This window comes from Canis lupus, chromosome 9, assembly GCF_011100685.1.
Source record: "Canis lupus familiaris isolate Mischka breed German Shepherd chromosome 9, alternate assembly UU_Cfam_GSD_1.0, whole genome shotgun sequence".
Classification (NCBI taxonomy): domain Eukaryota; kingdom Metazoa; phylum Chordata; class Mammalia; order Carnivora; family Canidae; genus Canis; species Canis lupus.
This window is the reverse complement of record NC_049230.1, coordinates 3,949,109-3,972,608: the sequence shown is the minus strand read 5'-3', so window position 1 is coordinate 3,972,608 and position 23,500 is coordinate 3,949,109. Positions and strand designations below refer to the sequence as shown.

Below are 23,500 nucleotides of genomic sequence, written 5' to 3'. Positions count from 1 at the left end.
CCAACATTGTCCTTCCTATAAGACTTAATGTCCTAGCAGCTCCCTTGCTCCTTTATCATCCGTTGGTATAAAAATGCATACCAAAAAATGGAGTCACCTGCAGACAGAGTAAATTGGCAAGATGGTGCCAAGAGCTCAACTGTTCTCACACCACAACTTCAGAAATAGATTTCTCAGACCTCTCCAACCAGAGTAATTCTATTTTAAGGACCACACAGTAGTTACTAAGAGGAGTCATCTGAGCGGCCTGCTTTTTATGGATATGGGATTGGGGGGCGTTGTGTTTGGTTAGGGTGTTTTTACTTTCCTATATTTTGGGAGACTTGGTAAGTGGGGCTGGCGTGGAAAAAGAACCAGGGCATTGGAAGTATCGGGCTGGAGAGGTGGGAGGAGATGGTTGTTAGTGCATGTTGTGGAGATACACCCAGAGGTTTTCGCTGTAGGTACCTTCAGTTCAAAATGAATAAATGAGACCATTAAAAATAAGTTTCGCTCCCCCATATATCAATAAGAAAGAGCAGATTTAAAATCTCTATTAGTGCACTCAAATAATTTTAAAAATGTTTCTAATACCTAGCCTCTGTGAAGACCCCGTAAGGAAGGTAAAAGCAACTTGTCTGAACAGTTGCTACATAGCTGAGGCCACAGGGCCAGCTTTTGTAAAAAGACCTTATCTGTAACCCTTCTGTAGAGTCCCCTGAGTTTCAAATAAATGTTCATGAAACAAGGCATTCTGAAAAGTAGGATACTTGATCATCTGAGAAAAACTCCTGTAGAAAGCTTCACTAGGTAATACTCTCTTGATTTCAAATATGAAAAAGTAAATTATTGCTGCAGCTCCTAGTTCTGCTCTGTCCTTCCATAAGCCAGTAGCCAACCAAGCATGATAATAAATGTGCATTAAGCATAAAGGCCATTGGTGTGAACAAAATCCCATCCCATTAATATTTAAGTCATTATGTAAAATGCCAGGGTATCCAGCCGGCACTCAGTTGCTTCCTCAATGCAGTGTCAGGCTTTTCTCTTTCCTGCATTCAGTTATGATTGGCCATTGTCTGACCAAACCTTTCTTCCCAGCAAGGACTGCCTATCACTTATAAAACTATACAGGTAGCATCCATGGAACAAGCTAGAATTGATTTCTTATTTCACAAAAGAAAGAACGCCATCCATGGACTTTGGTGTGCTTACGACGGGTGGGCATCATTGGTCAGGTCAATTCTCTTGACGTCAGTTCTATTTCCTGGCCTTAGAACTGCTAGGGTTCGTTTTTATACTGATCTTTTGGGTGTCTACCACGTAGGCACTTTGTTTTCTCTGTTCTCATAGATAAAGTGTATTTAAAATTGAATGAAAACTTATAAAATATCTGAGGGGCATTTCATTGTTATTATTTTAGTCTCAATACTGTATTTGTTCATTTGGAGAAGAGAGACAAGAATTCCTGGATCCCGGGCCTCAGAAACATTTTATCAAAAGCAGTAGCATTTGAGGGACCATGTAAAAAATGTTACATGTTAAATGTAAGATAGAATTTTTTTTCCTGCCTCATTAAGCCTATCTTTAAAGAACCTCTGTGAAATTAACAAAAAACTTATCAAAATTCACACAATAAGCAGTAAATGGTGGAGATTATTTTAGTAGTATATATTTGAAATTATTTTCTATCGCCAAGTATTTGCTCTGAATCAAAATTAGCTGGTATGCCTCAAGGTTGTAGCATCTCTTCTTCTAGGGCTTTTCAAGTATCCTGCAGTGCACATGTTCTGATATGCATATGTTCAGCATTATCCGTAAGTTATATTCTTGCCAGAGATCAACTTAAAATGGAAATGTTGTCAGGGAGGTAGTCTTTGAGACACTCGTCTGCTATTTTCCTGGTGTTGGCATCACTGAAATAAATTCCTTTCTTTTTTCAACCTCCCCCCCCAAAAAAGGAAATATTGTTCTCTTGGTTTTTGGGTAAACAGTTATTCTTCCATTTGTAAGATTCTGAAACATGCTGCTTGCAGATCATTTGCCTTGTGTATAGAAATGCTGTGTAGTCATTTCCATTGCTTTAACAGGATTTGAAAAATCTTTCTAAAAATCAATCTACTATAATTACTGTAGTCTTAATATTTATTCTTAGTTTTGACTTACTTAAATAATTTATAGTATTGCCTTTCAAAAAATGGAAATATAAGGATGACAAAGTTTAAGTGAGTTTGTTATTTATTACCTACAGTCTATCAGTATTTTTACAGCTGATGGGTCTCTAGCAGTACCTAAATTATTTTATCTTCCTAAAACATCCATAATTTTTGTCAGCTATGTTAATTTTCCTGATTTAATTTTGTCCCTTAAATCTATAAAACTACTTCTCCCAATATACATTATTGTTTTCTGTGTAATTATAGGGGAGTATTATAGTTAGCAATTGCTGACAATAACTGGTTAGGACTAACTTTCCTGTTATTGGCAATGATTTACATAATATATTGCTCAGCATGGAGCTTGTAATTTAAAATGATTTCATAGGTTTCATGGCCTTTTGTTATTAATATTACGGCATTTTATTAGAATAAAGAGCATCAAGGGAGCTGATTCCATACTATTTTTAGTCAGAAAAGTAATAAATTTCATAATTGATGGTAATATCCATGTTACAACCAAACAATTTAAAATTTACGGTTAACTATTTGTATTTTATGCTCTCTCTTCTTTCAGTATTTAAAATGTCCACATTTCCATCTCTGAGAAACTGTGTCCATATGAAAATTACAACTGATGTAAGCTATCAATGGTGATCACTAGTGTTGAGTAATCTTCTAGGCGAAAGCAAAGTCAAGTATGGGTTGATTTGGGAAAATGAAGTTTACACATGTAATGTAAAATGTTTCTCTTGCTGAAGTGTAAAAAGACTGGGGAGATAGATGTTCCTTGTTGCCTAGTCCCATGACCTCTCCTGTGTGCATTGAGAGCAACACCATGACCTTCTGGACTCCCTTGCGCACCCTACAAGGTGCCAGCCCCTGGGTCAGGATGCTCTGGCCATAGCACTGGTCAGACGAGGGAAGGAAGCATTCCTAGGACCCTTGCAGTCTGCCTGCCAATCCTCCAGTCTCTTCCAGTCCTGTAAGACAAATGCCTCTGCTCCCTCTTAGCTCACCAGGTCCTGCCTGAGAGCCGTCTAGATTTTCTGTTATGCTTTCCCTATACGTGTTTTCTTTGCCCTGATCTGTGTCTTTGATGGTTAGTCAAAAGATAAGCAAGAATGATTTACAGCATATATTTATAACTTGTAAATTTTTCTTATAAGAGAATTATGTAACAGAAGATTCCTTCTAGGTTACATGTAATACTAGATGTGTAAAAGCAACTTCTTAAATGTGAGCTTTAAACTCTTGCTTTAAACCCTGTCACGTTGCAGATACTGTGAGTTCAGTAGTCTTCGATATTTAAGGGCCTCTCGATTTTAAGTGGGTAGTGGTCAGGATTGAAAACACTGGGAATTTAAAAAATGAAACAAATCTAATTAGATGTAATACTACCTCCTTTCTACTTTCCCCAAAGCCATCCTAAAGACAAATCATCTAGAAATTATTTTGAACTTGAAACAATTGTTTTTATTTCTCTGCTTGACTCTTACTATGTTCTCTCTCGGTCGGTGTCCCGTTCAGTCTCAGCGGGCTGGGGAGAGATGCCTAACGTCCATTCAAAGGCTGAGAGCTCTTGGGGAGAGCCGTCCTCCCCCTCTGCCCTGGTTGACAACGGCACCGCAGCATGGGGCAAGCCACCCAGCAGCGGTAGCGGATGGGGGGACCAGCCCACGGAGCCACCAGTGACATTCGGGAGAGCCAGCGCCCCCACCGCTGCCCCAGCCCTGTGCAAACCAGGTAAGCCCCACTCAGAGCTTGAGAAGTGGGTCAGGATATTTTACGTGGATACTTACTTTTCTTTTTTTTTTTTTTTAAGATTTTATTTATTCATGAGAGACAAAGAGAGGCCGAGATTTTCCATTGAACTTTAAGAATTCATGTTTTAGGGCAGCCCTGGTGGCACAGCGGTTTGGCGCCGCCTGCAGCCCAGGGCTTGATCCTGGAGACCCTGGGTCGAGTCCCAACGTCGGGCTCTCTGTGTGATGCCTGCTTCTCCCTCTGCCTGTGTCTCTGCCTCTCTCTCTCTCTCTGAATAAATAAATAAAATCTTTAAAAAAAAAAAGAATTCATGTTTTAGGACACTTTCCTCATTTTATTTTTAAAGATATACTTATTCATGAGAGACACAGAGAGAGAGGCAGAAACACAGGCAGAGGGAGAAGCAGGCTCCTCGCACGGAGCCCGATGCAGAACTCAATCCCCAGACCTGGGATCACGCCCAGAGCCAAAGGCAGATGCTCAACCGCTGCGTCCTGACACTTTCCTCATTTAATTTGTGCTTTAAGACTAACATATTTGCTGCTTCTGGTACATGGACAAGGAACTCTTCACAGAAGCCCATGCCCTCCTTTAAAAAAAAAAAAAAAAAGTTGGTTACCAGAATCCAGACAACATGGCCTGTCTGTGGATAGGAGGAATAGCACCTGCACTGCAGTGGTGCCCTGCGCCTGCGCATTACACGGCTTCCACTCGCTGCTTCCCTGAGCAGCTGGATGAGAGGAAGCATGCCAGTTTTCCTTTCTGGGAGTAGGTTTTAAGACCTACAGTACTTCATAGCAGTTAGCCCTTCTTTCCTCGCTATGTCTTGTGAGCACAATTCTACTTTGGGTGCTCCAGGCTGATGCTTTTTCTTTTTCTTTCTTTCTTTTTTTTTTAAAAAGAAAAGAAAATAAAAATTGAGTTACATTGTCCTCCCCCATTCTCTGGAAGTGTAGTAAGGACACCTGTGAAACATCCATTCTCACAGATGTCTGGATTACATTCGCTGAGTGGAACTCTGTGGCATGTGAAAATTTGGCAATGCAATACATATGACGTTAGCATAAACCTAAGATTGTAATTTAAGTCTAATAGTAAGGTCAGTTGTTCACATGGCTGCGAAAGCACCATATTTTCTTTGGATATCGTTAAATGTCTTAGATCTTAAAATGTGACTTTATTAGTTTTATATTTTTGCTATTGTATTTTGCTTTAGTTTTGTGTTTATTACTTTGCTACCCTGGATAGTGTGCTCTGTATATCTGCCATTCTGCTGGATTATTTATTCCATTCATACACCTTGTTGCAGATCTAAAGGATAAGGAGGTACTTAGATTCATTCACATGCCATCTTGAGGCGGTAGATTTATCTTTATAGTTTGTCCTTGGAGGCACTATTATATACGTGTCTGCCTTCAAAAAGCATCGTATCTTCATAGCCTTACAGACTCCAGATAACTGTACTATCCCCTAATCTTTGACCTTCTTCAGGTTCTCCCAGGAAGTGAAAATTGGTAGTAACTTTTGTACCAAAAATCACTTTGTTTCTTCACAAAGTAGAAAAAATAATATCCTAAAATCAAAACTCAATAGTCAGCTGTGGCTCCATCTGCCCATGGCCTCAGCTGTCTCTATTTTGTTATTCTGGGAGTATCTCCTGGGAGCTTGTCAGAAACAGGCCTGGCCACAGACCTGTACATTTCTCGTGATCCCCAGGTGACTTGTGTATGATCACACTGGAGGAGCAGTAGTCCTCATACTTGGACCAAGGCTTGGACCAAGGCTTGGACCAAGTATAATCAAAACCTACATGGAGAACAGTGATACTTTTCAGAACTCTGCATTTTACTGGCTACTTCATACCATGCAGACATTGACACCTTCTCCTATAGCCCCCAGGACTTACTGTTAGAGAGTCCCTACTTCAAAATGACCTCTAATGGAGTTTGTAACAGCTCAGACTACAAATAGCTAGTTTGAAGAAAAAATATATATATACATTTGCATATATATTCTATAACAAGCCCAAGAAATTGAATTCTTAGGTCTTGACGAAACAAAGTAGTAAAAAGGTAGATTACGATACACCCCTTTTGTCCCTTCTTTTGTCCCACCTCCCTCCAAATGACGTTATAATACGGCATTATCTACTTTAGGAAAGGTGAGTTTGGTAAGTTCATGTTTCCTCCCTTTCTAGCTTCAAAATCTATGCAAGAAGGCTGGGGCAGTGGTGGGGACGACATGAACCTCGGTACCAGTCAGTGGGAAGACGAAGAAGGGGGCATGTGGAACAATGCTGCTTCCCAAGAAAGCACCTCCTCCTGCAGTTCCTGGGGGAATGCCCCCAAAAAAGGACTCCCAAAGGTATGTGCAACACTAAAGAAAACAAACTCTAAAAATCAATGATACTTAACAATACTTCAGGGTAGAGGTGGTAGCTCCTGTTGGCGGTGACAAGTAGACGAGAGTTCTCTGAGTGCCCTGGGAGCCCCTGGAGGACCCCGGGATTTTGTCAGGGGTCTTGCCTGAGGATAGGGTGGAGTTTTTCAGAGACTACATGGCGTTGTTTTCACAGCAAAGCAAAGACAGAGACAAATGTGAGAATCCAGCTGCTTCTAAGAAGCCAGACAGTAAAGAGATTGGCAAGCATGTACACAGCAGTGCCTCTCTTCTCACTAAGTTTGTTTTAGAAAATGTAATTTTCTCTTTAAAAGAATATTGATGTTAACACAGAATGGGTTTGTTATTGTAATTTTCTTTCTTTTTTTTTTTTTTTGTTATTGTAATTTTCAAACAAATTAGTAAAGTATTTTAAAATTTCTGTTTTAATTTCTAATACAATAAATATTGATAAATACAATCCATATAAACAAAATTTCTTTAGAATCCTCAATCTTTAAGAGTGGGTAATGGGGTTGGGCTTGAGACTATTAAGTCTGAATCCTCTTGAGGTTCCAAGGTAGACCTAAGTCTTGCAGCAAACAGTCTTCTGGAAAAAATTGAAATCCACAACTCATGTATGCACCAAGATAAAATCAAAGTAGATCACAAATTTAAGTATGGTAAATAGAAATATAAAAATGGGAAAGAGGGATCCCTGGGTGGCGCAGCGGTTTGGCGCCTGCCTTTGGCCCAGGGCCGGATCCGGGAGACCCTGGATCGATTCCCACGTCGGGCTCCCGGTGCATGGAGCCTGCTTCTCCCTCTGCCTGTGTCTCTGCCTCTCTCTCTCTCTCTCTCTGTGACTATCATAAATAAATAAAAATTAAAAAAAAAAAATGGGAAAGAATTTTAAAAACACTCTTGGAGTGGAAGTGACCTTTCTAGCTGTGACTAAAATCTAAAAGCTATCAAGTGAACAACTTACAAGCTTCAGTATATAAACATGAAAACTGTGCATGACAGAGAAAACCAAAAAGTCAAAAGACAAATAACAAGCTGGAAAAAAATAATTGTCATATCATGGAGAAGGCCAATCTCCCAAATACAGAAAGAAAGGTTCTAAAAATGGATTTTTTTAAAAAAAAATCAGTTAGTAACCCACTAGAAAAATGAGCAAAGAATATAAATAGATGGTCCCTGGAAAACGAATGCAAACAGCTCTCACACATATGAAAAGGTGTTCAGCCTGAGTTACGGAAAGAGAGTGCAATTTAGAACAACACAGAGGGGCACCAGGGGCGGGCTCCATTGGCTCAGGGTCCAACTTGGTTTCGGCTCAGGTTGTGATCTCAGAGTCCTGGGATTGAGCCCCATGTCAGGCTCTGTGCTCAGAGCAGAGACTGCTCCTCCCTCTCCCTCTGCTCCAACCCATCCTATCCCCCACCCCTACACGCTCACTCAAAGAAAGAAAATCTTTTTAAAAAATAAAACTACACTGAGAGATGCCAGCTTTCTTTTCTTCTCTCAGACCAGCAGAAATCCAAACATTTCATAAATAGGCTGTGTTGACAAAGCTGTAAGAAAAACAACACCGTCATGTTGCTGGTTGGAATGTAAACCAGTGTGATCCACACACAGGGCAGCTTGACATCATCTGTCCACATTACAGATGTCAGCATGTCGATGTGGTACTTCTGCTTGTCAGGGGTGCAGCAGATGGCATTTGTACACAGCTCTATATTGCAGCATGTTTGTAGTAAAATAAAATGATGATTCAAATGTACATTAGTGAAAAAAAATGTACATTAGTGGGGTGAAGAAGAAAACAGTGCGCCTGTGCATGTGTGCAAAGAAGGGTTTCCTGCTAGGGAGAGTAAGAACTCAGCAGCTGGAGCATGGGGTGGGAAGAAGATGCTTTGGTTTATACTTTTTTCCTGCTTTCAAATTCTTTGAAGGTATTGTCTGTTCAAAAAAATTCATTTAACAAAGCATTCAATTAGCAGTAAGCAGAACCCAGAAACTAAAATCAAAGCTCTCTTCATTAGGAGTAAAAGTGATTACAGACATCAAAAGGGAGTCTTTTTACTATCGGGCTGGCCAATAATCCGATTAATGATGGGACCAGAAATGTTAAATTGGTAAATTAAAATATGGTGTCATCTTGGCAACTCTGGCCCTGGCAGCACAGCAGTGATTCCCATGGCCTCCCAGAAAAGCTGCTTCCTCAAGGGAAGAGCGCCTGTTAGTTGAGTATCACTCCATATACTACATTCTGTAGTTAACGGCAGGCTCAATTTTGAAAAGCACTGTGAAGAATCATTTTAGAGGAGGATGTTTTTTCTACCATGTTAATGCATGGTTTAAATCTTCGTAGTTGTGAGGATAGGATGGAAATTAACTGAGAAAATGGTTAACGTCCCCGCTCAGCCCTCCTCCTCCTCTGTCCTGCGCTCCCCTCCTCCGCCCCTGCCCTGCACTTGCTCCTTCTTCTCTTCATCTTGTCCCTCACTGATGTTTGCCCATTTACTTTCTTCTCTACCCTGAGGAGCTGCAGGCAGTGAAAAGTCAATAAAATTAACAGGCTTGTTGTTCCTTTCATCTTGTTGCCTTTTCATTCTGTTAGAAGGCACCCCCTGCATTTTGTCATCTTTTACAGTAAGCTTATAAAAGGGCAGAAGACATGTAATTTTTCACAAACTTCACATAGTATTAGCATAGGGCCATGTTCAAAGGAGCACTTATGATTATTTAATAATGGAAGTGGCACGTATTTGTGATGAACTAAATTAATTCTCCGGGGAAGAGAAAGAATTCTCTTGCTTTTTAAAAGTCCATACATTACACACATATGCCAACTTGGAAATGCACCCTAAATCATTCCTAATACTAGCCACAAAACAGAGTTGGAAAAAAATAAAAATTAAAAAAAAAAAAAAAAACAGAGTTGGGCACTTTCTAGAACATGGCATTGTTCAATGTTAATACAGGAAGATGCTCTAACTTTTAAATCACTATGAATTTTAGGCATCTCCCACTTCTAGAAGAAATGCATTCAACTGTGACCCACATTTCATTCTAGGGCATGAAAACGTCTGGCAAGCAGGACGAGGCCTGGATCATGAACCGGCTGATCAAACAACTCACAGACATGGGCTTCCCGGTGACTGGGGTCTTATTTTACTACTACCCTCCATGTGTGCTGCCACATGTGGCCCTGATTGTGTCCTGCCCATATTTGTCATGCGTAACAAGGAAGGAAGACTTTTGAGGGAGAAGAGTTTTCATACAGCCTGACTTGTAAATTCCCCTTTTACATGAACACTTCTTCTGTTTAGGGATCGTTGCTTTCAACTACAGCAAGGATCCGTACCGTTTCTGTCAAGTAAGGTGTGAGAGCCTTTTCCTGGAATAAAACATGCTGTGTCATTGTTCTTTGCATTGGCTTACATAGTTTCATACTTTCTTCTAATTTATAATTAAAAGTGAATTTTCATTAGTTTATGCTGTAGATTGACAGATTACCCGAGAAAATTTGGACACATTACTAAAGCTCTGTGTCCAGTAAAAGAATCCTAATCAAGCTTATTGAGTTCCTGAGTCTCAGGTCATGGGTAAGGAGAGTTGAGACTGCAGGGTGACCTTCTGAAAATGCGTCATGATGTGTTCAGTTCCTGAAACCAAATATAAGAGTTCGGATAGTGTGGATATCACTTGTGTCTGTTATGTCTTCCCTTCAAAAGTCTTCTTTCTAGATCATTACTCAAGCAAATATTTATCTTTTGACTACTGTGGATGTCCCTAAGGAATGAGTCCTAGGGGATCCCTGGGTGGCGCAGCGGTTTAGCACCTGCCTTTGGCCCGGGGCGCGATCCTGGAGACCCAGGATCGAATCCCACGTCAGGCTTCCGGTGCATGGAGCCTGCTTCTCCCTCTGCCTGTGTCTCTGCCTCTCTCTCTCTCTCTGTGTGTGACTATCATAAATAAATAAATAAATAAATAAATAAATAAATAAATAAATAAATAAATAAATAAATAAATAAATAAAATTTTAAAAAAAGAAAAAGGAATGAGTCCTAGAATGGCTCAGTGTAGAACTATATACTTCACATTAGGCATTGGCCCTCTGATGCTGGGCAGAGCACAGACCCAGGGGAGGCTCAGCCTCTTCCCGTATGAGAAGACGGGCGGGACACTGGAGTCCTGCCCAGGAGTCCTTATTTCCACTGTGGTGCTTGCATACACTGACACGCATGTCTTCCTATTAAAGGGATAATTGTCAAAATGAATCTACTTGTTTGCTTTTATTTGTTTTTACATTTCTTGGTGAAAAGTAATTGACAGCAAAGCCCAGAGTCCATGAAGTAGAAAATGAAGCTGTGTGCTCTAACTTCTACAGTGACTTTCCCGAAACTGTCCTGGTGGGGATTTCATCTTTACTGAACCATTGCTACTTGTAAAGAATCAATGACAAGACTCCACAGGCACTGTACATTTGGTTTTTAAAGTGTTGAATACAAATCCTTTAAAAGTCAATTCAATACATGTTCTAAGTGCCTTTCACTTAGAAGACCTTTGTCTCTAGCCTCAACAATGAAGAGATGTATTTCTAGTTCCAAAACCTAGTAATATTAAGTCAACAGTAATCATTTCTCTAAGCTAATAGTGGTAGAACTCTTTACTAGCTTGTTATCATAAAAATGTAATCCTAATCAAAACTTTATTTACCTACACAGAGAGAGCCAGCTGAAGAGGCCTTGAAGAGTAACAATATGAATCTTGACCAGGCCATGAGTAAGTAAGATGATACACTCTAACAGCACACTTTTTTAAAGGTACCAGTGTGTGGAGTTTGGATTTCCAAAGCTTTTCATTGTAATCTTGGGTTCATGGTTGAATATGTACTGGGTAGACAGGACCAGGCTTTAGCAAAGTAGTAACCACATGACGTATACTGACCCCAGAGCCAGTCTCTGGAGATAGATGGTCTTGGGACAAATGGCCAGACCCAACATTGAGGCATGTTGGTTGGGGTTTTTTTGTTTGTTTTCTTGTTTGTTTTTGTTTTGTTTTGTTTCATTTTTTTCCTAGCACTTCAACAACTAGATGAATTTTTTTCCACCTACTCTGCGGGGAAGTCATAGTAACATTCTTGGAGAAAGGCTCTAGGACTACAGGCCGGACTTCATTTGACACAGATTGAGCCCATTCTTCATACCTGGCCCCAGAGTGGGCCTCCTCAGGGGCCAACAGAGATGTCACCATGTCAGTGGAGCACTTACTCTGGGTGGGAGATGAGATTGACCTCAAGGAACAAGCAGCCCTTGTTCTGGAGCTTTAAAAGTAGTAATAATTAATGGTGATAAATAATCAGAATCAGAAAACTATGACTGTGTTTTAGAATAGTATGTAAAGGTTAAAGGAAAAATAGGAGTAATCATAACTGTGGCTACTACAACTTGACTACTACTACAACAAAATCACGGCACAAAAAGGGATCATTTGTGACATCAAAAATATAAAAGGGGAAGAGTAAAAGGATGGAACAAAGAGAAACTGCTATCAGCAGGAGAAGGACTGTTCTATCTGTGAGATGTTTACTGTAAACCTCATGGTATCCACAAAGCAAAAATCCAGAATGGAGACACCAAACACAGAAAGTGGAAAACCACCAATGTAGAAAGTAGACAGGGGCAGAAGAACGAATAGTGGAAGAACAGAAGAACCAGAAGGCAGAAGATAAAAGGGCAGCAGTAAGTTCTTAATGTCAGTAATCTCTCTCTCTCTTTTTTTAAGATTGATTGATTTATTATAGAAAGCATGAGCGGGAAGGGGAGAGAGAGAGAGAGAATCTCAAGCAGATACCACTCTGAGTGCAGACCTGATGTGGAACTCAATCCCAGGACCATGAAATCATAACCTGAGCCAAAATCAAGAGTCAGACACTTAACTGTGCCACCCAGGTGCGCTGTCAGTACTCTCTCTTAATGTCAGTGCACTGTACTTACCAATCAGAAGGCACAGAGTGGCTGGATAGATTGAAGCCCTGAGTCCCAACATTGTGATCTCTGGGCATCACAATGTCCTGTCATTGCAGCTCCAGGACACATACAGGCTCAAGTTGAAAGGATGAATGATGATATGCCAAGCAAACAAAAACAAAAAGAAGGCAAGCATAGCCATTCGCAATATCAGACAAAATAGACTTGAAGCCTAAAAGGATAACAAAAGTCAAAGAAGGTGATTATATGATGAAAGGGGTCAATATGTCAAGAAGATGTACTAGTTATAAAAATATATCCGTTCTCAACACCTGACCACTAAAGTACATTAAATAATTCATACAGATCATAAGGGAAAAAGTTATTATGGTAATCAGATACCCCACTACCAACAATTGATAGATCATCCAGACAGTCAATAAGGAAAAATTGAATTGAACCACACTTTAGAGCAAATGGATGACCTAAAATACAGATACAGATCATTTCATCCAACAGCAGCAGAATATATATATTTTTCAAGCACACATGGAACATTTTTCAGGATAGATCTCCTTTTTTTTAAGGTTTTATTTGTTTTTGGTTTTTTGTTTTGTTTTTTTTTAATTTTTTTTTTTAAGGTTTTATTTGTAAGTAATCTCTACATGTGGGACTCGAACTCAGCACCCCTCCAGATAGAGATAGGCCATAAAACTAACTTTAGTTTGGGGGTACCTGAGTGGCTTAGTCAGTTATGCATCTACATTCAGCTCAGGTCATGAGCCCAAGGTCCTTATATTGAGCCCCACGTCAGGCTCCCTGCTCAGGAAAGAGTCTGCTTTTCCCTCTCCCTCTGCTCTTCACCCCTGCTCATGCTCACTCTCACTCAAATAAATAAATGTCTAAAAAAAAGAGAGAGAGAGAGCACAATTGAGCCAGTAAATCAAAACACAGATAACTCCAGGACCAGATGACTCACTAGAAGAAATTCTACCAAGTACTGAAGAAGAACTAATACTAGTCCTTCTCAGACTCTTACAAAATATCAAGGAGAAGGGGACACTGCCAGACTTATTCTACGAGGCCAGCATTATTTTGATACAAAACCAGATGAGGATACCACAGGAAAACTATCAATCAATACCCCTGGTGAATGGAGATGCACGAATTCTCAGCAAAGTATTAACCAACTGAATTCAACAACACATGAGTAGGATTATATTCCATGACCAAGTGGGATTACTTGGGATGCAAGACTGCTTCAGCATAACACAAATCAATAAATGTAACACATCACATCAATAAAATGAAAGATAAAAATCATGTGATCTTCTCAGTAAATGCAGAAGAAATATTTGACAAAATATAGCATCCTTTCATGATTAAAAAAAAAAAAAATACCTTAGCAGACTGGGTATAGAAGGAACATATGTCAACATAATAAAGGCCATACACAACAAACCCACAGCTGACATTAACTCAGTGGAGAGAAATTGAAAGTGTTTCCTGTAAGATCAAGAACAAGGCAAGGATGCCCATTCTCTCCACTTCAATATAGTACCAGAAGTCCTAGCCAGGGCAATTAGGCAGGACAAAGGGGAAAAAAAGGCATCCATGTTGGAAAGGAAGAAGTCAAATTCTCATTATTTGCTGCTGATTTGATCCTATATATAGAAAATTGCAAAGAATCAGTAAAAAAAAAAAAAAAAAACAAACTTAACAATTTCAGTAAAGTGGCAGGATACAAAATCAACATCCAGAAATCAGTTGCATTCCTTTACACTAGTGATGAAACATCTGAAAAAGACAGAAGACCATGCCATTCACAATAGCATCAAAAACAATAAAATACTTAGGAATAAATTTAACCAAGGAAATAAAGAGATCTGCACGATGAAAACTGCAGGGCATTGCTGAAAAATTGAAGAAGACACAAACAAATGTAGAGGTGTCTCATGTACACAGATAAAAAAAAAAAAACAACGAATATTATTAAGATGGTTGTATTACCCAAGACCATCTATAGGTTAATTGCAATCCCCATCAAAAAACCAAAGGCAGGGGCACCTGGGTGGCTTAGTGGTTGAGTGTCTGCCTTCAGACCAGGGCGTGATCATGGGGTCCTGGGATTAAGTCCCATCAGGCTCCCCACGGGGAGTCGGCTTCTCCCTCTGCCTATGTCTCTGCCTCTCTCTCCATGTTTTACATGAATAAATAGATACAATCTTTAAAAACAAAACAAAGGCATTCACAAAAATAGAGGAAACAATCCTAAAACATGTGTGGAATTACAAAATACTCCAAATAGCCAAAGCAGTCCTGAGAAAGAACAAAGTTGGAGGTATCATACTTCTGAATTTCAAACTGTACTGCAAAGCCACAGTAATCAAAATAATGGGGTACTGACACAAAAATAGACACATGTGGGGCACCTGGTTGGCTCAGTCAGTGGAGCATGTAACTTGATCTCAGGTCGTGAGTTCAAGCCCCATTTTGAGCCTTGAGCTTATTTAAAAAAAAAAAAAAAAAAAGTTAGACACATCAACCAGTGAAACAGGACAGAGCCCAGAATTAAATCCCAGCAGAGAGCAGCCCAGGTGGCTCAGCGGTTTAGCGCCACCGCCTTCGGCCCAGGGCCTGATCCTGGAGACCCAGGATCGAGTCCCACGTCAGGCTCCATGCATGGAGCCTGCTCTCTCTGCCTGTGTCTCTGCCTCTCTCTCTCTCTCTTTCTCTTTCTCTTTCTCTCTCTCTCTCTCTCTCTCTTTCCCTCCCTCTCTCTCTCTCTCATGAGTAAATAAATAAAACCTTTTTAAAAAATAAATAAATAAATCCATCCATCCATCCCAGCAGATACAGTCAACATAATACTTGACAAAGAAGCCAAGAATACTCGGTGGTGAAAGGATGGTTTTTTCAACACATGGTTCTGAGGAAAATGGAGAAATGTGTGCAGAACAATGAAATTGGAACCCTATCTCACACCACTCACAAAGATTAACTCTTAATGGATCAAAGGCTTAAACAAAAATCCTGATCCCATAAAACTTGTAGAAAAAAAACTTGAAGAAGTCCATTAGTATTGGTCTTGGCAATAATTTGGGGACAAACAACAAAAGAAAAATCAACTGATGAGGCTATGTCAAACTCAAAAGTTTCTGCACAGCATAAGAAATAATAAACACTTAGAGAATGGGAGAAATATTTTGTAAGCCATATATTGGATAAGGGTTTAATATCCAAAATATATAAAGAACTCTGTCTCGGACACCTGGGTGGCTCAGTGGTTGAGCATCTGCCTTTGGCTCAGGGCATGATCCCGGTTCTGGAATTGAGTTCCACACTGGGCTCCCTGCAAGGAGCCTGCTTCTTCCTGTGCCTGCCTTTCTCTCTGTCTCTCATGAATAAATAAAACCTTTTTAAAAAAAAAAAAAGGAACTCAGTTAACTAAAACAACAATAAAAAAGTCTGAAAAAAAAATAGATAGAGGGGCGCCTGGTGGCTCAGTGGTTGAGCGTCTCCCTTGGTCTTGGGTTGGGATCCTGGGGTCCTGGCATTGAGTTCCACATTGGGCTCCCCACAGGGAGCCTGCTTCTTCCTCTGCCTATGTCTCTGCCTCTGCCTCTGCCTCTGCCTCTGTGTCTCTTATGAATAAATAAAAACTTTCTAAAAAGTAGGTAGTATAACTAAATAGACATTTCTGCAAAGTGGATATCAGATGACCAACAGACACATGGAAAGATGCTCAGCATCCCTCATCATCAGAAAAATGCAAATCAAAACCACGATGAGATCTCCCCTCACACCTGTCAGAATGACTTCTGTCAAGAAGACCAGGGACAACAGGTGCTGGCAAGGATGTGGTAAAAAGGAACCCTTGTGCACTGTTGGGAGAAGTGTAAATTTGTCCAACTGGTATGGAAAACAATATGGAGGTTCCTCAAAAAAATTAGAAGTAGACTTACTGTACGATCCAGCAATTCCAGGTCTGGGCATATACCCAGAGGATGAAAATGAGATCTTGGCAAGATATCCACACTTCTTTGTTTATCGCAGCATTATTCACAATAGCCAAGGTAGGGAAACAACCCAAATGCCCATCAACGAGTGAATGGATAAGAAAGAAATGGCTCATGCACAGAGTGGAACATTATTCAGCTGTGAGAAAGGAAGATGTCCTGCCATTTGCAACAATGTGAACCTTAAGTTCCTGATCCTGAGTGAGCAAAGTCAGCCAAAACAAGTATTTCATGGTTTTGTTTCATTCTGCTCACACATGGAATCTATCAAAGTTCAACCTGTACAGCACAGAGAGCGAATGGTGTTACTGGGGAGTGGGGCTGTTGGAGAGGGTGGGGAGTGGTGGTATTTCAGGGTACAGATTTGTAACAAGCAGTACATAAGCCACAGAGATCCAGTGGGCCGTGTGAGGAATACAGACAGTAATGTAGTATAAATTATGTAACCAGGTAACTATGCTACCAATATGCAGATGCATCAAAGTTACACATACACCTTAAACTTATACAGTGTTACACATCAGATTTATTCAGTTAAAAAATAAGTAAATAAAATAATAAGTATGTTAAATATTCACCTGTAAAATGCATTTGGTTCCTGTTCTTCATTCCCAGGAAATATAGGATCCAGTTCCCACAAGCCTCTGGCCACAGCATTTTTGTTAACCAGTCAGTACATAACCTTGCTTTGTGTGTGTTTCTATCTAAAGACACCTTACTTAATACATATTTCTCACAAATAGCTATATGCCATATTTTTTTCTTTATAGGAAAACATTAGCTAGGAAAGATGTAGCATTTTCCTGACCCTGGGTCATTTGACCATAAATCTCTTTGGCCATCTATACTGTAGTGCTCTCTGCTACACCTTTCTTAAAATCAGTCACCATCTTGGGGTGCCTGGGTGGCTCAGTCCATTAAGCATCCGACTCTTGGTCTCAGCTCAGGTCTTGATCTCAGGGTTGTGAATTCAAGCCCTGTGTTGGGCTTCATGCTGCGCATGCAGCCTACTTAAACAAACAAAAAAATCAGTCATCACCTTGTCATCCAAAAAGCCACTTTTCCATCCTTTCCGTAGCTTCATCACACACTGTAGGTATATTTGTAAGAGTGTTCAGAAAGAGCTAACAGTGTGGTCTCTTGGGTTCCTGAGTTACAATGCTGCTCTTCCTTTGCTGGACAAACCAGATCGCTGATTCACTCACGTTGAACTTGAACAGCAGCGTTGTAACTCGTGCCTCAACAGCACTCACCTAACACATTTTCTCCATCAGGCACAAGACTTCCTTCTTGCACGCAAGAACCCAAAAGACCATATTAGCACTCACTTGGGGTTCATTTGAAACACCGCAGTCACCAACAAAAAGCACAAAACTGTGGAAAATGTGGCACTAAATAGACCACAAAGGGATATTTGTTACTGTAGAAGAGCTGAGTATGAAGCAGAGAGCATCTTGTTTGGCCTGAGTTAGGAAAGTGTGTTCAGGCAACCAAGATTTTTCACTACCCTCCGCATGTCCACAGATGACCACAAAAGTGCCAGTTATTGATTTAGGGCTACAGATAAATTTAGCCAGCCAGTAAATTCACAAGCACAGAATCCATGTATGATGAGGATCAACTTTATAATTAATGTGCAGGCACCAAAATGTGTGATACAAGCCGCCAGGACAGATGTGACAATCCGTGAGAACTGGAAGAAGTTCATTGTAGCTTGTTAGAATTGTAAAACAGCACAAAGGCAAAGGTGGCCACACAAAACCAATCACTAGCCCAAGAGCCCATAAGGACAAAAACTGTGTCTGTTTTATATGATATTGTGTCTACAGTATGTGGAAGAGAGCCTTTGCAGCTCACAGGGATGCAGGAAATGGAAACCAATGGCTGTGAGGGTTCAGCAGTGCCATTTTAAACAAGATCAGGGAAGGTCTGTGTGAAGAAGGGGGTGCCTCCCAGTGGGGAGGAAGGGCAGGCCCTGAGGGGCAGAGTGGCAGGTGTGATTGGAGGGGAAGGAGCCAGAGCAGGGCTAAGAGCAGGGCCTGGTTACAAACTGACAGAGGCTTGCAAGAGTGACACCACAGCCTCTCCATTTTTCATGGGGTTAAAGGCTCCAACTGGCGCCCATCTTGTGCTCGGCACCCCTGACTGACATTCCTTGGGCATTTGGGTGTAAGCATTGCTTCTGTTTGTTGTACAGGCGCCCTGTTGGAAAAGAAGGTGGACGTGGACAAGCGTGGACTGGGAGTGACCGACTACAATGGAGTGGTCACCAAAGCCCTTGGCTGCCGCCCACCAGTCTCCAAAGACTCTTCCGGGGACCGCCCCACCTTTCTTGACAAGGTGTGAACTCGGGTGGTTTGTTGGTTGGTTGGTTTTTAACAACAGGTATTTTTCATTTTTACTGTGTCCTTAACACAAGCTGGGTTAAATACTTGCCAGATTGCAATATTTAAGTGACTTTTATCCAGTTTAAAAAATATATATATGAATGTTTAACTCAGAAGAGAAAGTATTGTATTTCATACGATGTGACTAGGGGTAAAAAATACTGAAATTAAAAACTGCTTTTTCATTTTAGTGGGTGAACTTGGCTGGGTTATCTGCTTCAATTTGTCTAATAACAGGGGTTATCAAATTTCTGTTTTACGGTCTTATTTTATATGCACTGTTCTTCGGACTGAAATGATGTGTTACACATTTAATCTCAGAAAAAGAAACTAGAAGTGGTTGGGTGCAGGCACCCGTATCTAGCCGGCCCTGCTTGGCCACTTCAGAGAGTGAAGCCCCCAGGGTGGTTCACATGTCCACACACCGGTTCAGTCCCTTCAGGATTGTCATGTAGTGATGCTCCCTCTCCAAATTGGTGTGACTTCAAAAGGGGGAGACCAGCATCCCATGAAATTCAATCAAAATGTTAATCTTGAAAATAAAATTGAAGCAAGAAAAGACAGGTTTTAAAAAAAAAATCAGAACAGAATGGTTTACTGGAGAGAGAGATAAACTTCATCTCTGCTCACAAATAAACATTGTCCTCTGCCATACACTCCTCTGCAGAAAGCTGTGGTGGGGGAGGGCCTTGAAGGAGGGTCAAGCCCTGCCCTCCCCCACCCTGCTGTGGTGTGGTTCATATCCAGGATGCTTAGTGAAATTGCTATTTAATTTGATATCTTATATTTTTACTTGCTAAGTGTGAGACCCTGACTCATTTCCTTAACTTTGAAATGTAGAATAATACCCCCAAAAAAAGGAAAAAAAAAAAAAGAATAATACTACACACTTATTGTGAAGTTAGAGGAGATAAATTTGCAAAGGGCCTGACCTGTAATGTGACCTTAATAATATAAAAGAGAGTAAGGTTCTCTCTGCTTTATAACTCACCTTATTATTGGATTAAACCATGTGAAATTGCTGTTGGTAGGTCAAAAACAGCTGAATGTTACCCAGAGCCTTAGTAATGAAGAAAGGAGCCTATTTATTTGAAAGCAGTTGTAAAGTGTTTTCCAAATAAGATTTCAGCTACTATTTCGTCCTTCTCCTGAGCCCTGCCCCTGGGCGGGGTGGGCAGGGTCTGAGCCCATTATAAACTAATGATTGTGTTTGTAAATTAATTGTTAAAACGGGAGCAGCATCTTAATCCTGTTTCTCTTTTTCTTTTCCCCTCTTCCTTTGGCCCATTTCTCCATTCTCTTGTTATCCACACTTTTTTGATCTTTTAATTCTTTATTCATCCACATCCCCTTATATGTCCTTGGGAAACTGCTTTGTGCTTTGTCTGCGGACGAATACTGCACACAGCTCACCCTTTCTTTCTCCAATCAGGACGGCGGCCTAGTGGAAGAGCCCACGACTTCACCGTTTTTGCCTTCACCAAGCCTGAAGCTCCCCCTTTCAAACAGTGCACTCCCTAATCAGGCCCTGGGTGGGATTGCCTCAGGGCTGGGCATGCAAAACTTGAATTCTTCTAGACAGGTAAGGCTGTGGGGAGAGAGGCAGTGTAGTCTCAGTTTCACCTGTCTCTAAAAAATGTGTTTGGGACCTATACTCTCTGATTTTTAACTAATACCTTTATAAAGGTAGCTGAAATCTAGAAGGATTTCCCTTCAAGTGACGTACAAGTATTGAAAGTTGAATCTAGTTATTGAAATTGAACCATATTCTAGGAAATAGAATTTTATTTATTTTTACACCTAACAAACTCATACCTGAGTTCAGTGCTCTCACTGCTAACATATTGCTGCTTTAAATGGTGCATCCTGCAGAGTGGTCTTCAGTTGCCAAATCCCTTCATAGATCCAGGTGATGCCATCCTTCCTCCTGGCAATCCAGACCTTACATACACTGGTCTGTGAGAAAACACCACTCAATCCCCTTGCTCCCTGAAATAGAGGTAATGTCTTGGGGGTTTCCAGAGAGCCACATTGAGGCATTTTCCCTGTCTTTGACATGCAGGGAAAGTGAGTCCCTGACAGGTGTCACAGAAGGGAGGACTGAGAGTTTGTATTGACTGCTGCTTCATGCCATTTGTCTCTCCCCATCCCCCTAGAAGACGTGACATGCAAGCCACTCATGCTTTTCCCATCTATAGGACGTCCTTTTTATGGATTTCCTCCCACATGAGGCTGACATGCACCCACCTTTGAAGCATCTTTTTAAGCAGTGCCCTGAGTGTGCCTCTTCTCCCAGGGTAGCAGTCAGTGGTACCTCTTCCCAGTGCCATCCCCATCTGCACAAGCCTCGCCGTCTTAGGTTGCTAACCCTAGTGGTAACTCAGCGTACCACCTGCTTTTCGGGGCTTTTGCCATGTGATGGTTCACCAGCTGGCAGGCAGGAGCTGGGAATTAGCCCACCTGGCGGGTCTGCTGCTCAGTGTCCATCAGGTAACTTCCTCTAGGAGAGCAGAAGGTATACTGAAAAACGTGTTGATTATATTTAGCACAAAGGTAACTACCTAGACTTGTCTAGTTATTCAGCTTCAGCTTTGGCTGAGATTATTCTTCTGTTTCCTCACTGAAAATGTTGGTGTCTTCGGGTTTGTAATCTCTACCCCTTACCACTCCTTACCTCACTGCACATACCCTTTGAGGAAAGTTGAGCAGCCCAGTAGCTATGCTTTGCTTCTATTCGTCGTGCTATGTGGTGGTCATGTCTTCAGATGTGATAGCCTGGTTTGAGGACATGTTCTGACTGGCCCTACTCTGTGGCCTCTGTGATTTAAAAACATAGGCCAGCTTCACGGGTTGACTGTCATCAGGGACCAGTCTGAATGGCACCATTTACTATGAATTCACTTTGGTAGAAGTTGGTACGCTTTTGCTGTCACATTTAGGAGAGCACAGCCTCCTCCAGGGCCCTTCCATCGCCCAGCTCCCTAACCACTTGGCCCTTCTGTCTCCCCGCAGATACCGAGTGGCAATCTGGGTATGTTCGGCAGTAGCGGAGCAGCACAAGCCAGGACCATGCAACAGCCGCCGCAGCCCCCCGTGCAGCCTCTGAGCTCCTCCCAGCCCAGCCTCCGTGCTCAAGTGCCTCCGTTTCTATCCCCTCAGGTCCGACCCTTGGCCATGCACTCTGAGTCAGGGGACCCAGTGGCCATCCTGTGGTGTCTGTGCCTCAGCAATGGCACTGCTTTAAAGTGAGAGCGAACTTACCCACACCCAAGAGGAGCCTCCTGGTGTTACTTAGTCCTTTCAGCCTGTCCGTTTGTCCTCCTGCTGCAGGAGGCACTTTCAGAACTGCTCTTCAGCCAGCGATCTGTCCTCCTGTCAGGAGCGGTGTTGCCGGGTGAAAAGATGTGCCTCACATGCCACCATGATGGGATTTTTGTCCTGGCCTTGACAAATATATTCAGCTGAGCCTGATGAATTGTCCTGGCTAGGAGGGGAGATAACTGGCTGAAACATGGCTTAGCCCTCCCTATGTGAGGGAGCACCCAGGAGCAATCAGGGCCCTAAGGATGCCTTAGTGGCCAACTGCATGTGATCATAGGTCATAGAATGTGTATTAATATGTTACAGACTCCTTAGTTAAGTTCATTACTTTGTGTTAGACCACTTTTGCCTACAGAAATTCTTTTTTAAAAAGTGTCAAACAAAAGGAAGGAAAAGGATATCTTATTTTGCATAGCTCTAAAGCATATGGAATTTTTTCATGTCAATATCATTTACTTATGGAACATTCCTTAATTCTATACTTCAGACTGAGTTTTTCCTTACAGTGTTTCAGTCCTCATCCCTTCTAAAAATACTGAATAATACTAATGATAAGTTATAGAATTAGCTGGAAGGAGTTATCCCTCCACAATTGGTTGATCCCAGGTTTGTGAGTTGACATGGCTGAAATGTAGGTAAAATAATAGTTAAATTTGTTCATCATGATACAAGGTGAACTGCTATACCAGAGACCTCCGAGTACAGAAGCTTAGACAGGACAGGTGTTTGCTTCTCTTGTGTGGCCCTGCAGGACGCTCTGCCACAGCCCTTCCCAATCACACAACACATCTACTCATGTCCCACTATCCAAGCCTGGGGACAGAGCTGGGCCTGGGTGACAGCAGGTTTCCCACACCCAGCAAAGCATGTGTCACCCTCGTGCCCCCACATGACCTATACTATTTATTACATAGCGTGTTTTCTTCAAATGACTTGCCTGCTGAAATTAATTTATTCTAATAGAAAACTTTACATATCTACCATAAATAGAAAAGTCAGTTTTCTGATACACAGTAAATAATTATTAAAGTAAAAGATGCCCTTCCACGTGCTACCTAAAAAATCATCTTGCATAAATATTGTGATAAGGACACATAGTACATAGTGGAAAACATCAAAATCTCTGACAGCAGGCCCTGGATGGTTTCAGAGCAGTAAATTCCAGTCGAAGCCCCCCCCACCCCCCCCAAATGGGAGAGCAGCCTGATGTCCAGGTCAGGGCTGGCAGAGCAGGTGTAGACTACTTCCCGAGCCCATCCTGGGTGGAGACCCCACAATCACTGTTTCAAGTCCTTGAGCCATGCCTGTTTATTTTCACATAACAGAATGTGATATCAGTTTTCAACAGGAGTCACCCAGAGCCCTAGCATCTTAATTCATGATAAAATATTCTGAGGCGGAAGGCTCTTTCTCTCCTTCCTTCCTTATTTTCCACAGAAGCATGTGAACTACTAATGGCAAAATGCTCATGAGTTTTTTTTAATGGCTTTTGAAGTTAATTCTTAAGACAAGTA

General features: G+C 41.4%; 1 protein-coding gene across 3 annotated transcripts in view; it reads left to right on the top strand.

Annotated features, from left to right (window-relative positions):
- The window catches only part of TNRC6C (trinucleotide repeat containing adaptor 6C), a 104,331-nt gene that overhangs the window by 56,792 nt on the left and 24,039 nt on the right, over positions 1-23,500 (top strand). For 2 of the 3 annotated variants that reach the window (XM_038546473.1, XM_038546474.1), the window contains 7 exons: positions 3,663-3,878; positions 6,097-6,263; positions 9,361-9,441; positions 11,015-11,072; positions 18,476-18,618; positions 20,098-20,247; positions 21,678-21,824. In XM_038546473.1, the coding sequence (XP_038402401.1) occupies positions 3,663-3,878; positions 6,097-6,263; positions 9,361-9,441; positions 11,015-11,072; positions 18,476-18,618; positions 20,098-20,247; positions 21,678-21,824 (962 nt within the window). The remainder of the gene's footprint in view (positions 1-3,662; positions 3,879-6,096; positions 6,264-9,360; positions 9,442-11,014; positions 11,073-18,475; positions 18,619-20,097; positions 20,248-21,677; positions 21,825-23,500) is intronic. The other variant, XM_038546472.1, reaches the window with a different exon arrangement.